The following is a 17199-nucleotide window of genomic DNA, read 5'->3' on the forward strand; positions in this document are numbered from 1 at the left end:
CTGTATAGTAGTACTCAATTGTTAAATGTTCTTGGAACATTGCTCCACACTAATCACTAACACAAAAAAGTGATGCACCTAACTGTATTTTATTCGAACTCTCCTCATATGTAATTTTTCATGTGGGATAATAAATTTTACAATTTTTTAGACACACCGCATACATGTATATTTCCTTTTGTTTCTCCTAAAATCCAACATGTGACTAATTGAAAAAATTGATATACATATGAATCAAGTCTTTACAATTTCCATAAAAGTAATTTATTATTATTACCAACAGTGGCAGAACAAGAATTACAATGGGAGTTTTTAATTTTGAAAATAAAAATTGTAATCATTGTAATTTTTTGTCACTGAAATATTTTATGTGGCAGTTTTTCCTTCAAAAAAAAAAAAAAAACATTTTGTTTGTATTTTAATATAGTGTGAATATGTTTAATAGCTCAGGTTTGACACATCTAAACTTGTGTTCAAATAAAAACTCATTTGGTTTTTAAGAAAAATCATGGGATAAGAAACTAATTTCTTGAATATACAAAAAAAGCCATATTTACCATTTTCTTTTCTTTTAATTTAGGTTCAAAGCAAAAAGTGCTTAGTATTTCAGACTTTAACTAAAACCCTTAGCCAGAGTTGTTTTTGAATTTACTTACATAATGAATTTATAATGCAAAACTAGAATTATATTTCTCGAAGGAAAGACTACGTGAGCAAAATTTTCTTATCAATCGATATAAGTTATCATATTCAAATTCAAGAATGAGAAATAAACTAGATTCAATATTACAGACATTATTTTGTGCATTTTCTAGTAAGTTGAAAATTCATAATAGAAAAAGGGAAATTTTATAACATACACCTTTAAAACGGTGTGTACCATATGCTCCAATTATGTCCGTTGTGACTTTTCATTATGACTCATTATGATGTTGGTTAACTTAGTTATAACCTATTGTGATTGTTATTTTGATTATGATCGAAAAGATCTTTGATAATATGTTGTTTTTGATTATGACATATTGTGGTGTTGGTTATGATTTGATTATAACCTATCGTGATTGTAATTTGGGTAAGACCGAAGAGGCCTTTGGTAGTTCCTCAAAGGTATTTGGTTATGATTCATTACGTTATGACATAAAGTGATTTGATAATAACACTTTTCGATGTCCCAACTAACATATGGTACACCCCTTTTTAAAAGATGCATATTATAGCTTTACCTATTAAAAAATGTAAGTTAAAATTTATTCTGCAACTTTCTAATAATCAACATTTTTAGCTTCTCGAAAAACAAAAAATGTAAGTTGTCCCTTGACATATATATACATATATATATACACACACATATATTGGTGTTTGTTATGTGTAAAGAAAGTCTCATAATTAAGGTTAATTTGATTCTTTTAATAAAATACCACAAAATCTCATAACCAACACGTATTCACCAAAAACACCACAAAGTCTCATAAGCATGTTCACTGCAAATTTGATCACTACAAAACTTTATACGAATTTGATCACTACAAAACTTTATACGTTAACCCTAGGTGATTTATAATTAGGGTGTATAATACACAGTTGTGTACCATAAAAAAAAAAAAAAAAAAATTTTACAAAATTTTCTTAATTAAAATTTATCCTTTTATATTTATAAATGGCATAAGCTAAATTTCTTAATAGCTACGGAGGTTATGTATTAAATGGAAAAAATATATAACATAAAAGCCAATGTAGAAGTGGAAATTTTAAGAGATGTCGGGCTGTTCTTTCTGTCCCAGAATTTTTTGTTCTAGTTCATGACAATCGGGTTAAAGCTCATCACATCCCTTCAAACAACATGATCAATTATCAACCCCATCAAAACACATAACTTTATACAAACAATGTATTCATATCAACAAGTTAAATTCAAAAATTAATTGAAATAAATAGAGCTGCAGTTTTTGAGGGGCAATGACTTGGGTTTAAAATAGGCAGGGTTTTGAAAATGAGTAAAAAAAAAAGATAAGAAATAGAGGCAAAATGAGATAGTGATAGAGAACCAAGACAATAAACTTATATTGGAATAAGGCAATCGACAGAACCGAAAGAATACAACAGCGGAATGCAGCAACAACAATGGAGGAGGGTTTGCGTGTGCGATTGAGAGAGAGACCTATAGGAAACCGTATTGCTACTGTGAGTAGGGAAGAGAGAGAGAGAGAGAGAGAGAGAGGCGTAGTTGGGAGGTGGATTACACTGATATGTTTCTTTATTTATTTAGCTTATAAAGATTTGGGATTTTCTTCTGTATTTTTGTTTTTTTTTTAGAACACATCAAAACGACGTAGTTGCATAATCTTCATAAGTGACTGACTTTCAGCGACACAAATTTATTTTCTCGCTAAAAGAAAAGCCCTTTATCAACGCAGAGTCATTGTCGCCAATACAAGAAGACTAACAATGACACATAATGCGTCGCCAAAACTATATAATCCTCCCTAAAACTAATTCGCTTTTGGCACACATCCCAGCTTTTGGCGCCAAGTGAATGTTTTGGACCTTTAGCAACGAGCAGGAATAACATTGCTAAACACTAACCTTTACCAACGAAATTGATCCTTGTGTTGGAAAAAATATGGCTTTTACTACGAAAAAATGACCTCGTCGCCAAAAGTAGTCTCCAAACTGCAATTTCTTGTAGTGATGCGAAGATATCATCATGTACTCCAAAGGATTGCATTTGCAAAAAGAAACCAAAAAAAAAAATCATTTACAATATAATTAATTTCAAACTTACAGAAAATGTAAAATATTGAATATTTATTTCAATAAATAAATAAATACATAAATAAGATTGTAAGATCCAATATCGATATGCGAAAATATCATCTCGTACTCAAAAGGGTTGTATCTGCAAAAAAGAAAACCCAAAAAAAAAAATCAGTTACAATATAATTAATTTCAAGCTTACAGAAAATGCAAAACATTTGATATTTATTTCAATAAACAAAAAAATACATAAATAAGATTGTAAGCTCCAATATCGATATGCGAAAAAGGGTTGTATCTACAAAAAGAAAACAAAAAAAAAAATCATTTACAATATAATTAATTTCAAGCTTACAGAAAATATAAAACATTTGATATTTATTTCAATAAATAAATAAAATAAAATAAAAAAGATTGTAACATATACATGAATCGAGCGCTACACAATGTATCTTCCAACAGCTTCTCCAGCTGTTCTTAGACCTCGTAATGTTGTTTCCAAAAGAGCGTTCGGCTTTTTCGCTTTTAAGACAGAGACTTTGTATACGTGAACTATTCAAAGAAACTTTAATTACATCCTACAATTATGATAATACTATTAAAATCAGGTAGTGATTGAACACATTGTGCTAATAATCGAATAAACAAAAAAGATGAAAAGAGTTTGTAAAGAATAAGTTTTTATAAACGGAAATTAGGCTCTAGATTCAAAATCGGGAATCGGTTTCGAGTCCCGTCTTCTCCTACAAGTCATTTGTGCCTAGTTAGTCGTGTGTGTCAAGTTTCGTTAACATCCGACGCCGTTTGAACATTTTAGTGAGTCAACCAGTTCGAAAAAGAGTTTCTAAAGAACAAGTTTTCATAAACGAAAATTAGACTCTAAATTCAAAACGGGAAATCGGTTTCGAGTTCCGTCTTCTCCTACAAGTCACTTGTGCCTAGTATGTTGTGTGTGTCAAATTTCATTGACATCCGAGCCCATTTGAGCATTTTAGTGTGTCAACCGGTTCAAAAAGAGTTTGTAAGAAATAAGTTTTTATAAATGGAAATTAGACTCTAAATACAAAACCGAGAATTGGTTTTGAGTCCCATCTTCTCCTACAAGTCATTTGCGCCTACTATGTTGTGTGTGTCAAGTTTCGTTGACATCTAAGCCCGTTTGACCATATTAGTGAGTCAACCGGTTCCGAAAAAAAGTTTGTAAAGAATAAGTTTTCATAAACGGAAATTAGGCTCTAGATTCAAAATCGGGAATCGGTTTCGAGTCCCGTCTTCTCCTACAAGTCACTTGTACCTAGTATGTTGTGTGTGTCAAGTTTCATTGACATCTGAGCTCGTTTGAGCATTTTAGTGTGTCAACCGGTTCGAAAAAAAGTTTCTAAGAACAAGTTTTCATAAACGAAAATTAGGCTCTAGATTCAAAACCGGGAATCGGTTTCGAGTTCCGTCTTCTCTTACAAGTCACTTGTGCCTAGTTAGTCGCGTGTTTCAAGTTTCGTTGACATCTGACGCCGTTTGACCATTTTAGTGAGTCAACCAAATGTAATAGCAGCTTGTAGCAATCTGAGTAGGAAACTACAAGGTACACTGCTTTTCTCATCGGGCAGCAGCCAAACTATGGTCTCAACCACCGACCGATTCTTTATGGCGTCCCCACCTTGTATGGTACCCTTGTGAAACCCTGGCAACCTTCTCAGGGCATATGCTTTTAAGGATTCTCCAATCACATCACTGAACAATTTGCTCTTTGTTTTCATCGTTGTTATGGCCCATTGTATGCATTGAGAGTCACCGTCATACCATAACAGAATTTTGCACATATTTCAAAGGCAGCAGGTCCACCGGGAATCTCATGGATGCAGATTTCATTGTTGTTTTCCTCATTTGTATCTGCAACCAACTTCTGCAAGCAGGCACTCCTGGACTAAGACGGGAAACTACGGAACATGCAGTATGTTGTTATTGGATAGCATACATATAAAACTAAAGTGCACACAAATACATAGACTAGATTTGAGAAATAATGATTGATAATTTTCAATTTCCTCCCATATCAGGTCTTTATTACTAGTCAGACATATCTAATTGGTCAAATAGGTTGAGCTGCTACCAGATACAATATGGATTACATTACCTAGAAATGATCAGACCAGAGAAAGTTAGAAATCAAAGATTTTCTATTTGGCTTTACAATTATAAATTGGTTGATGTGGTTTGTATTTTTAATTTGTTCACAGCCCTTTTGAGTTTTTACCAGCACAAATTTGACTTTAAAATGTAGTAAGCCATTTAATCAATATATAATGAACTCTACACAAGTATGCATGGATTTCATACCTTATGTAGATAAAATTGCACCTCTCCCACATTAATGACTGTCAGTTGCCAAGTCGGTTGCGACATACCTGGACACAAAAACATTCCTCCAGTTATTATATTATGTATGAACAAGCAGCACAAGGAAATCTTAATGTGATTGTTCTATAGAAAAAAATTGCAAGTCAGAATGAAGTTGGACAATTCTCCCAATTGATAAAACACAATGACAAAGTAAGGCTTCATGATATCACAAAGTTAATTAGAACTTAGAAGGAAAATGAACACAAAAACAAGGATAAGAAACAACCTTTTAATAGTACAAGAGTCCATCTCAAAGTTTGAGGGTAGTCTCATAAAAAACATTAAAAATAATTTTGGAGTACCAAAAAAATTCATTAAACTGACAGAGAACCTTGTACCGGACAGTTCCCTTTTTCAGGATAAATGGCTAATTAAATTTTTAGAAAGCTCAGAACTGCAGTGTCATTGATGTCTACCAGGTGACAGACAAGTATTGCAAGAAATAAGTGAACTAATTCCAATCACTGCAAGGGCTTCCATGGTTTAAAATTCCCCAAAACCCTTATAAACTCAATTTTTTTTATTTTTTGACAAGTCTTATAAACTCAATTTTTTGGGCACATACTTCACTTGAATAAGTAGTTTTATGTGACTCCATACCATGGACAAATTGATCAAGACGTGTGAGTATGAATAGAGAAAAATCAAAGTTGAAATTACAATCTCCAAAGGTTCTACTAAGACTGTCGTATAGAGTCATAAAACCAAACCAGCATCGTCGACCAAAGTGGATGGTTTGTCACACTACCAATCATTAGACTATCAACAGTCATTTATTACAAACTCCAAAAGGTTCTAAGAGTGATGTTTTGTCACATACTATTTTTTCCCCTGGAAACCTTTTAGATAATGAAAATGGCCACATACAGTAAATATAAAACTGGGAAGAATTTCTCAAATTCTGAACGTAAATAGAGATTTCAGAGAAGTTTGATGAGAAGGATATTTGAATAGGAATCACTAAAAGAATGGATGTCACTTCAGAATAACAGCTCACCACCATTGACACTCAATTCTCATAACAAAAATCAGTCCTTCCATTCAAATGCTAAATCAATAAAGAATAACAGCTCACCACCATTGACACTTCAATATCAGAACAAAAATCAGTCCTTCCATTCAAATGCTAAATCAATAAAATAAATTGATAATTCATAATAGTAGCAAAATAAAGCAGCAAATTTCATTCCTTCGTTGATCAATATATTCACATAGAACAATCTGCTTGCAAAGGCTACCAGTTTCAAATTGATAACTTGGAGGTGATACTAGGGCAAAAGTCAGAATCAAAGAGTGATAAGAAACATTTAATCAAAGAATAGAAGAAAAAAACAATGTCTGCTGCATAACAGTGGAGGGACCCAAATGGCATATTGTCCAAAAAAGAACATATATAGACAAATAAATCCAACTGAAAGGAAGCCGCCATTAAACAATCTTGACAGTTAAATTGGTTCTTAAATATCTGATTTTTTCTATTTTTTTATTTTTGTTGCTTACAAGAAACAAAGGTGTTCTTTCTTGCTCTATGATTTTGTTTCCAAAAAAGAACATATATGGACAAATAAATCCAACTGAACGGAAGCCCCCATTAAAAAATCTTGACAGTTGAATTGGTTCTTAAATATCTGATTTTTTTAATTTTTTTATTTTTGTTGCTTACAAGAAGCAAAGGTGTTCTTTCTCGTTCTATGATTTTGTTTCCTTGAGTATCTGTTTTAATTTTTGGGAATGAGAAGACAAAACTAGACTAGAAATTTGGTACCATAACTGATTTAGGTAAACTCTATTTTGTCTTTTGTGTGTTCTATTCGATAACTAGCCTCTAAAGCTCGTTATGCAATCTAAGAACCAATATGTTTGTTGATGGACCTTATACTAGAGTTTCAGAGACAATGCCCTTGCATGACATACTGAACGAGTTTCAAAAAGGCCTCAGCCATATGGCTGCTGTCGTGAAACAGGATAGTGACACAGTGGAGCAACCAGCCAGCAAACACACAGCCAATGGTGAGTACTGAGTTCTCTTGGTAAAATGGCTTTTGTGTATTCTTTTTGTGGTTTCTTTAAGTTGCAAAACTCTTTTAAGCTTTCTTACAACTCTTGAACTTGGCCTTTATATGAAATTTTTTTCTTCTCTAATTTCCTTAAATTTTGGCAAGTAAATTTAAATGCTTTGAAGTTATTTACTTAGCTATGGCCTTCATTCAGCTTGTACACAAGAAGTGGTCAACAAGGCCATGGAAACAGCGAAAACTGCACAAAAATTGTGGGCAAAGACCCCGCTCTGGAAGCGAGCAGAGCTCCTTCACAAGGCTACTGTTATTCTCAAAGAACACAAAGCCCCCATTGCCGAGTGTCCAGTATATATATATATATATATATATATATATATATATATATATATATTATTTGGAGCAAAGGGAGTTAAAAGGGCAAAGAAAAAGAAAATGGTTTTGTTCTTGTGATGAACTGTTTTATTCTTAATCAAAAAGAGTTTCAATCAACTGATGAGGACGGAGAACACAGGCGATAGAAGACCAAAGGAGAGCAGATGAAAGCTATACCTGGATGCTGGAGGGAGAACCGGTGAGGAAATCGTTGCCGCTGCTGCTACAGACAGTGTGTGAGGAAACGCGAGAGCGAGAGAGAGATTGTGAAGGTCTGCGTGAGCGAGAGAAAAGAAGAGAAGAGGGGAGGAGAGGAGGGTTACCTGGACGCTGCCCAAGATGCTGTTGTTGCCGCTGCAAGAGAGAGACAGAGTGACGACTGGGCGAGAGAGAGAGAGAGAGAGAGAGCAGTGAGATTAGGGTAGAATATTAAAGGTTTTTTTTTTTTTTTTTTTTTCAAGAGAATACAGAGAGTTTAGGAAAAGTGGGAAAGAGGGAGGGTGGGAGGGGTGGGTGCGAATTTAGGAATTATCATTTGCGACGATGTTAAGGCCCGTCGCAAATGAATGAGCAAAAAATAAAAATTTTGCAAAAGAGCGTCGAAAAAAAAATATATATATATATCCAAGGCCAGAAAAATTTTGCGACGTTTAACGTACCATAGCATATAATCTTACTTTTTGCCACGGGCTTAATTTCTCGACGTCATTAATTGCTGTCGAAAAAAGCTTGCTCTTTGCGACGATTTTTAAACCATCACAAACTGTTCCGTGTCCTATGCCCATTTTTCTAAGTAGTGTGACACTCATTTTTTCTTACTATAACACCCAACAAAACCCAGCTGATGTAATATGTGACATGTTTCACCACAAGAAAGGATTCCAAAAAAGCTATAGTGTACTTTTTCTTATTGTGACACTCATTTTTTCCCACTGTAACACCACAAGGAAGGGTTCTAAAAATATTATAGTATACTTTTTCTCACTGTGACACTCACTTCTTCCTACTATAGCACCCAACAAAAGATTAAATTTGTCATTGCACATATAATAAGACCAAACAGAACATAAGAAAAATCTTGGAATTATCTAGATCACAATTTCAACATTTAAAATTTATTGGTCAATCTTCCTTTTTTTATTGAGCACTATTATATATCATCAATTTTTTTTTCTATCATTTAAATTACCAATGCAAATATTCATTATTTTTTTAATGATGATTTTTAAATAAGTAACCAACAACAAATAAAATAGTTACAAAAATAATTGATATAGCATTCCTTTTATACTTCTTTTATTCTTGCATTTTAATCTTTATTTCTCTCTTATTTATTCAGTTTTCTTTTTTTCTTTTTTTTGGCTCTATTCTTTAGTCATAGGGCGGAGACAGAAAACTAAATCAGATAGAGCACTCATTAATTACAACTTCAATTTTTTTTCCATAACCAACAATAAAAAGATAATAATAATTTTTGAATTAATATTAAGTAAAAGTATTTCACATAAAATTTTATAATTAATTTCAAAGTAAAATAAAAAATAAAATATTGCGTATAACTAGTATATTATGAATAATGTAAAAAGGTCTTATATTTAAGTTTTAAAATAAATTATATAATGGTAAGATAAATTACAATTTTATAAATTATATAATGGTAAAATAAATTATAATTTTATAAAATTTGAGTAAAAATTTCATATAATAATGATATTAGGTCATCATTGACATATGATATCACCAACCAATAATAAAGCAACATATGAATGGTGAATTTCCTATGCAAATATAACTAACACTTTTCTTTTACAAGTGAGACTAATTATATTTACATATCAATAATGCTGATATTACCTTTATATTGAGATTTTTTTACAAAATTTTCATACATAAAAATATAATTTGTTGTAGTCCCTTCATTTTCAATAAAACAATCACTATTGTTCTCACAAATTTAGAAATGCCATTGACATTTTATTCTAAATATTATTTTTCTTTAAAATTTTATTTATATACATATGTAAAAAAATTAAAAATTTTAAAAAAATTAAAAAAAAAATTGTAAATCCAACGCGACCTCCCTAGCCAGGCCTCTATGTGGCTCCGCCACTCACAGTGTCTCTGTTTCCTTTCTTTAACAAATTGACACAACATTTTCCTCATATTTACCGTAATTAAAAGAGTACAAACATAAAGATCAATAACAGGGATTTATTTAATTTAATTTTTGAGGAATAATTAGGGTAAAATGGAAATTACCTAGGAAATTCAAGAGCAGAACAAAAAGCTTCCCGCGGTTCTTTGGATTGTGAAATGCACAAGAAGAAGAAGGGATAAGGAAGGTGTTGCGTCGACGCCCATTCTTCACCACCCATTCTCTGAACCACTGTCGCTGATCGACAAGGGGGTGTGGGACCAAATAAATAATTTCACTTTTATTCTTTAATCTATTTTTTTTTAGGACTAAAGCAGCTTAGAGATTGCATTAATTATCATAAGCAATTCTTACAGAAGTTGCAAGAGAATGAGGAGAGTGTACCTCGGCTCTGTCTACTTTTTCTAGGACAACATGTACAAATTTTTTAGAGCATAACAAAATATCACTCAATAGAGAGTGAAGCTGCCAATCACTATGTTGATTAGAGGTATGCAGAAGTTGCACCAAAACCAGGCAATCGGTTTGCAAGAGGAGACACTGGATACCTTGTTGGGATGCCCAACGCATTGCATGGAGAACTGAAGCAGCCTCTGCTTGTTGAGGAGAGAGCATAGGAGGCCCCAAAATGGCTTCATGCTTGACAATGTGGTTATCGGCATCCAGCCAAACCCAAGCCAACCCAGTTCTGTCCGTAACCGAGATCCAAGAACCATCGACAACAATCCGTTGTTGCGGAAAATCTGCAAGGGAAAAGGCAACATTCTGCAATACAATTTGTGTATCAGTGGGCCGAAAAGCAGCAGAAGCAGCAGATGACATGTTATGAGGAACATAAGGGTATGGTGACAGAAAGGTGAATAACAAGTCCCGAGCTGTGGCTAATGTATGCTCAATGGACACAACTTCAGACCGAAATTCAACCGAATTACGCTGTAACCAGATGGCCCATAATAAGGCAATGGAATGAACTAAAATCTCAATATTTGTAATTTGCTCCACCCAATTCTTGAACCAGGAGGAGAAGGATAAAGGGATTCCCACTCCAAAATCTAATCCCAATATAGACCCACGCCAAACCCGGTGAGAAAAGGGACAGTCAAAAAATAGATGTTCAATAGTTTCCTCAGATTCGGCGCAGCGGGAGCAGAGAGGTTCAACATTGAGCCCTCGTTTCTTGAGTTCGTGCTTAACCGGGAGAATATTGTGTAGACATTTCCACAAAAACAAGGTCCATTTGGGAGGGATATTTAAGTGCCATAATTTTCTCCAGAGTGACCAATCCGGATCAGGCCTACAACAGTCCGGGAACTGTCGCATTAAGGCCTGCTTGTAACCTGATTTAACCGAATATTGGCCGTGTTTCAATGGGCTCCAAACAAGTTTATCCTCAAGCGCCTCATGTGGAATATGAATTGATAAAATGTGAGGTATAACATGGGCAGGAAAAAACACATTTAATAAATCCAGTCGCCAAGAATAAGATGAGGGATCAATGAAATGTTCTACCCGCATTGCAGGACAAAGATCAGTCAACCCTCTTCCTCTACAAGGATTGGAGACAATCGGAATCCACTGATCTTCAAACGGGTTGATACTCCGACCATTACCCACGACCCACTGAAGCCCCGACAGTAACAACGAACGTCCCCATAATATACTCCGCCATCCCCAAGATGATGACGAAGAAGGCTGAGCCGCAAGGAAAGAACTTCGTTGACAATATTTGCCGAATAGAACTTTCGAAAACAATAAATTGGGTGAGGACAAGAGCCGCCATGCTTGCTTTGGTAGTAAAGCTTGATTGAAGCAAATAAGGTTTTGAAATCCGAGACCACCCCAAATTTTTGGAAGGCATAAAGATGTCTATTTTTTCCATGGTAAACCCGGACCCTTGGGTGAAGCCCAGAGAAACTGGCGGATTATAGCTGTAAGCTTATGTTGGAAACAGTCGGGCATGCGAAAAATAGACATGAGATACACAGGTATGGAGTGAAGCACATGTTTCACCAAAATTCCCCTACCTGCAAAATTCAAAAATTCACATTTCCAGCCTTGAAGCTTGGATTGGACTCTGCTCAAAAGAGAATTAAAGATCTCGGACTTAGAACGCCCCGAGAACCCCAAGTAAGCGCCCAAATAGATCCCAGGTTTTGGTACAACTTTAACACCAAAAAGAGAGACGAGCCAGTCCTGGGCTGAAAGTAAAAAATTTGAACTTACGAAAAGTTCCGATTTATGAAAATTTATGCGAAGCCCAGAAAAGAAGCAGAAGGCATTTAAAAACCAGTGAAGGCACCAGATATCCGCTGGGTTATAGTGTTGAAAAATAAAACAATCATCAGCGAAGAGCAAGTGAGAAATGGGGGGGGGATTTCCGGCTAATGGCAATTCCTCGACAGACATTAAGAGACGCCAAATGAGCAAAGCCTTCCGACAATACTTGCATGACTATCAAGAATAAATACGGCGAAAGGGGATCTCCTTGACGTAACCCCGCCTTTGGTTGAAAAAACAATAAAGGAACTCCATTAACGAGAACGGCAAATTGGACAGTAGAGACGCATTGGGAAATTAATTGTATCCATTTAGGTGAGAATCCCAATTTAGCCATGACAGCCTGAAGAAAAGCCCAACTAACGCGGTCATAGGCTTTATTCATATCCAACTTTAACCCAAAACTAGATAAACGCCACCGCTTATATTTTTTGATATAGTCAAGAACTTCATGGGCCAGCAAGACATTATCCGAAATAAGGCGACCCTTCAAGAAAGCACATTGATTGTTTGAAATTAAGTCCGGAAGCACCGAGCTAAGGCGATTAGCAAGAACTTTAGCGCCGATTTTATACATCACATTGCACAAACTAATAGGCCGATAATCATTCACCGTAAGAGGACTCTTTGTTTTAGGAATAAGGCAAATGAAGGTTTGGTTGAGTGGAGTAAATAAGTTGCCTGAATTAAGAAACCCCAACACCGCTTCAGAAACCGATTGTCCCACAGTCGCCCAATATGTTTGATAGAATCCTGCTATATATCCATCTGGCCCCAGGGCCTTAAATTTCCCCATTTGAAATATAGCAGATCTAATTTCCTCCAAAGAAAAAGGTTGGTCCAGAAAGGTGGAGTTGTCAAGAGATAAATGACTATTCATGACACCAATTAAATTGAAATGGGAAGGAAAAGAACATGAGTCCAGAGAGTCCATGTGCAAGTTGTCGGAGTCCGGTAAAGGTGAAAAGAGTTGCTGGAAATGCTCCACAAAAGCCCGTTGAATGTCCTGCGGATGAGTCAGCATAGTCCCATCTTTGTCCTGAATACACGAGATACGGTTTCGACTCTGCCTCCGGGAGGCCATTTGATGAAAAAATTTTGTATTGCGGTCTCCCAAATGCAGCCATTGTTGTTTAGAACGTTGAGCCCAATATAATTCCTGCTTTTGTAACAAAAAATCCAGTTGAAGTCGCAAATCCATCTCAAAGGAATGAGAGCCCGAAGATTGTAACGATCCTTGAACTTGCTGTAAGCGAGCTTGGATGTCTTCAATTTGACCCTTCATGCTTCGAAAAGACAAAGCATTCCAGTTTTTGAGATGTTGAAAGAGTATAGTTTGATGACGAAGACATGAGTCGGCACCTTGAATGGGCATCTTCCAAACTTTTTGTAAAATTTCCTGAGTTGTAGGATTTGTCAACCACACGGCCTCAAATCTATCCCATTTTTTTCCACGGAGTTCCATTCGACTAGAATCAAGAAGCAACGGACTATGATCGGATCTTTGAATAGGCAAAGTCACCAACGAAAAGGAAGTAAATTTTGTTACCCAACTGGAGGAAGCCAAAACCCGATCGAGACGCTCATAAACCATATCGGATTGCCGTCGGTTATTGCACCAAGTATACCACACCCCTTGAGAGGGGAGATCGACCAAACGATTGCGAAAGATTAAGTCATTAAAGGCCGAAGCTCCTGGAATAGTGCGGCGATGAGAGCTTATTTTTTCTGACCACCCACGGACTTGATTGAGGTCCCCCATGATAATAAAAGGCTCTTGAAGGTGATGAATACGAGCTTCTATGAGACTCCACACATTGCCCCTATTAAGAACCAAAGGTGAGCCATACATGAAAATAATAAACCATTTTCCATGCACTGAGTCAAGAACTTGTAACAAAATAAAATTCCAATCCCGCTTGCAAATGTCAACTAGAGAATCATCCCGCCACCCAACCCATAAACCCCCGGATCTGCCCGAGCTATCCACTCCACAATTATACTTGAAACCCAAAGAATACCCAATTTGATTAACATGTTGAACCGAGCGTTTGGTTTCCATCAAAAAACAAATATCTGGCTTGTACTTCTGGGTCAAATTGCGAGCTGCTTGAACTGTCAGGGGATGACCGAGGCCCCTTCAGTTCCAGCTGAAAAGTTTCATGGCGAACAAGGAGGTTGTTGTGGGACAACCTCCTGCGAAACCCACTGATTAGAGACCCGAGTTCGATCCAAATCTAAGGCCATAAAACGATGTGTTTGTTGTTGGACTCGATCGAAGTCCGGATGGACTCTGGACTGGAGACTCACATAACAAGACCCGTGGCTGTCCGAGGAGCTGGCTCCAGTATCGTAGCCCGATTCCGACGGCAATCGGGTTGAAGCAGATAGAACATTGGGAGCTGGAGAGCTTCTACGCTGTCGAGAACTCTGCCCCCGACATGAGCTTGATGGGCCCGTAGCTGCTTGGAGTTTACGCTGTCTAGACCGTAACTTCCGACGCCGACGGAGAGATGAAAACCTGGTGGACTTATCTCGGACTGCCCACGGAGGTGCATGGCCATGCACTGGAGTCGGCAGAGCAGGCCGAGCTCGCTTCAATCTGCTGAACTGATTGCGCAAAAATAACCCAACCTGTGAGGATAGCATTGTGAATCAGAAACAATCCCATTCCGATGCATGGCCAACTCGGCAGCACAGCCCTCTCCTGGGTCACGTAACTCATGTCATGATAAATTTTTTAATTTTGAAATTTTAATTGAGCTTTAATGACGCGTTAGGAAAAAAAAAAACTAAAATATCATATTAATGTTTGGAGTCCATCCTTTAGAGCTCCTTTAAAACTCTTATTTTAAAACTCTCAAACATTTTTGTATAGGCTCAATTGGAAAGTACCAAAAAAAAAAAAAAAGTCAAAAGTCAAAAGTCAGCTTTTAACTCATTTTGAATCATATCACTTCACATTTTTTACATGTTTTTCAAAAAAAATAAAAAATCAACTTTTAACCATTTTCTCAAAACACTTCCTAATATGTTCTAATTACTATATTTGGTTTTAATTTTCTAGATTCAATTTTTTAGATATTGAATTTTTTGTTTTTCGTAATTTTTTTGTTTTTAATGAACATTTTTAAAATTTTAAGTAATTTTTTAACTTTAATAAATACACAAAATACGAAAATGATTGATTTTTTTCTGGTATTTATTATTTTTTTTAAAAAAAATTCACAAATATTTTACTTTTTAAATGTATTTATGTTAAAGTATATAGGCCCAATTTGGGAAGCAAAAAAAAAGAAAAAAAGTCAACTTTTAACTCAATTTTGGTCATATCACCTCACATTTTTTACACGTTTTTCAAAAAAAATCAAAAAGTCAACTTTTAACTCTCTTTTCAAAACACCCCATAATATGTTCTAATTACAGTATTTGGTTTCAATTTTCTAGATTCAATTATTTAGATATTGAATTTTTTATTTTTTGTATTTTTTTGTTTTCAATGAATATTTTTAAAATTTTAAGTAATTTTTTAACCTTAATAAATACACAAGAATTCGAAAATGTATTAAAAAAATTTTTGGTATTTACTGATTTTTTTTAAAAAGAATTCACAAATATTTTGCTTTCTAAATGTGTTTATGTTAAGTGTATAGGCCCAATTTGGGGGGGAAAAAATAAATCAAAATTCAGCTTTTAACTCATTTGGATTCATATCATCTCATATTTTTTACACGTTTTTTTCAAAAAAAGTCAACTTTTAACCATTCTTCCAAAACACCCCATAATATGTTCTAATTACTGTATTTGATTTTAATTTTCTAGATTCAATTCTTTAGATATTGAACTTTTTTGTTTTTCGTATTTTTTTATTTTTAATGAATATTTTAAAAATTTTAAGTAGTTTTTTAACTTTAATAAATACACAAGAATGTGAAAATGTATTGAATTTTTTTTCTGGTATTTACTGATTTTTTTTTTAAAAATTCACAAATATTTTGCTCTTTAAATGTATTTATGTTAACAGTATCCAAAAAATTTTAAAAATTGCTTAAAAGCAAAAAAAAATCAATTTTCTAAAACATAACAGTCCCGTTTGGTAGCTTGAAACTAAACACGGCTCGAATGGCCCGAGTCCAAAATGACGCCCTTTTGAAATTTATTTTTTTTTGTTTCTTTCTTTCTTTCTCTCTCTTTGCCCTCTGAAACAAAAACAAAAGAGCTTAGAGGAGAAACAGAGAGGCTAGAGGGGGGAAACTAATCATTCATCAACACAACAATAACAACACATTCATCAACAACACAACATCATAATTTTTGTCGAATCTTAAAAAAAAAAAAAATTCAACCACACAACATCATACATTCATCAACAACGAACAGTGACAAAAAAAATTAAATTGAATCTGAAAAAAATAAAAAAATAAAAAAAATAAAAATAAAAAATCCAACAACACAACATCATCATCAACAACAATCATCAACATCTTCATCTTCAGATCCACTAGAAAATAAAAATAAAAATAAAAAAGTAGAGAGAATAAAGACGAGAGACCTACCGACAGATTTGTCGCCATCACCGTCTGTTGTGTGTGTATACACAAATCTGTGTATACACACACAAATCTTCCTCCTCTTCCTCCTCTTCCATCATCGTCTTCTTCTCCGCCATCACCATCTTTTCTCCTCTCTTTTCTTCTCCTCCTCTTTCTCTCGCCTCTTCTCTCTTCCTTTTCTTTTCTTCTCCTTCTCTCTTCCTCTTTTCTCCTTCTCTCTCTCTTTTCTGTCTCTCTGTATTCGAAAGCAAAAAAAAGAAGGAAAAAAAGAAGAAAAAAAAGACAGAAAAAAAAAGAAACCCAAAACGACGTCGTTTTGAGTTTCGAGCCAGTGAATTTCGAGCTACCAAGGATTATTCAAAAAATATATCCTGAATTCAGAAACCAAACAAGCTAAATAATTTTATTTGCTTGTTTAAAATTTTAGTTTCAGCTTATGCAGCCCAATTGAGAATCTGCAATCATCGTTAGCACTTAATTTGATAGTTAAAAGGCATTTTAAAATTTAAATAATTTAAATTATATAATTGAATCTTTTTATTCATTATTTTGAAATGAGCGAAGAAGAACATGAATACTTAATTGCAAGATATCTATTGTTATTTAATATACTGTGAATAAGAAGATAGGTTTTTTTTAATGATTTAATTTGTTCAAATTGTAAATAGAT

At 34.6% G+C, this 17199-nt stretch overlaps 1 protein-coding gene across 19 annotated transcripts; it reads right to left on the minus strand.

The window, feature by feature from the left end:
* Positions 1-1874: 1874 nt before the first annotated feature.
* On the minus strand, positions 1875-10452 carry LOC114264518 (uncharacterized). 19 transcript variants are annotated; one of them, XR_014333092.1, is made up of 6 exons: positions 9804-10452; positions 7868-7898; positions 7722-7764; positions 5092-5159; positions 2830-2896; positions 2018-2725 (listed from the first exon to the last, which is right to left on the minus strand). XR_014333092.1 is itself a non-coding variant. In XM_082874787.1 (5 exons), exons 1-5 carry the CDS (start codon positions 9917-9919, stop codon positions 2882-2884), a joined length of 276 nt encoding a protein of 91 aa, XP_082730913.1. In that variant the 5' UTR covers positions 9920-10452; the 3' UTR covers positions 1875-2881. The 19 variants fall into 19 exon arrangements, 5 of the variants coding, with proteins under 5 accessions (XP_082730913.1, XP_082730912.1, XP_082730910.1 ...); XR_014333091.1 differs by having other exon boundaries at positions 7722-7767; XR_014333089.1 differs by adding an exon at positions 4555-4673 and having other exon boundaries at positions 2018-2896; positions 7722-7767.
* Positions 10453-17199: the final 6747 nt, after the last annotated feature.

Source organism: Camellia sinensis, chromosome 6 (assembly GCF_055761805.1).
Source record: "Camellia sinensis isolate YWXY chromosome 6, ASM5576180v1, whole genome shotgun sequence".
In the NCBI taxonomy this organism is placed as follows: Eukaryota; Viridiplantae; Streptophyta; class Magnoliopsida; order Ericales; family Theaceae; genus Camellia; species Camellia sinensis.

Coding starts and splice junctions, on each gene's coding strand:
- LOC114264518 (XM_082874783.1), bottom strand. CDS start 9,919: ATGGGTGGTGAAGAATGGGCGTCGACGCAACACCTTCCTTATCCCTTC. Junction 7,899..9,803: donor TCTGCTCTTGAATTTCCTAG/GTAATTTCCATT, acceptor TCTCTCTTGCAG/CGGCAACAACAGCATCTTGG. Junction 7,768..7,867: donor GCATCTTGGGCAGCGTCCAG/GTAACCCTCCTC, acceptor CACTGTCTGTAG/CAGCAGCGGCAACGATTTCC.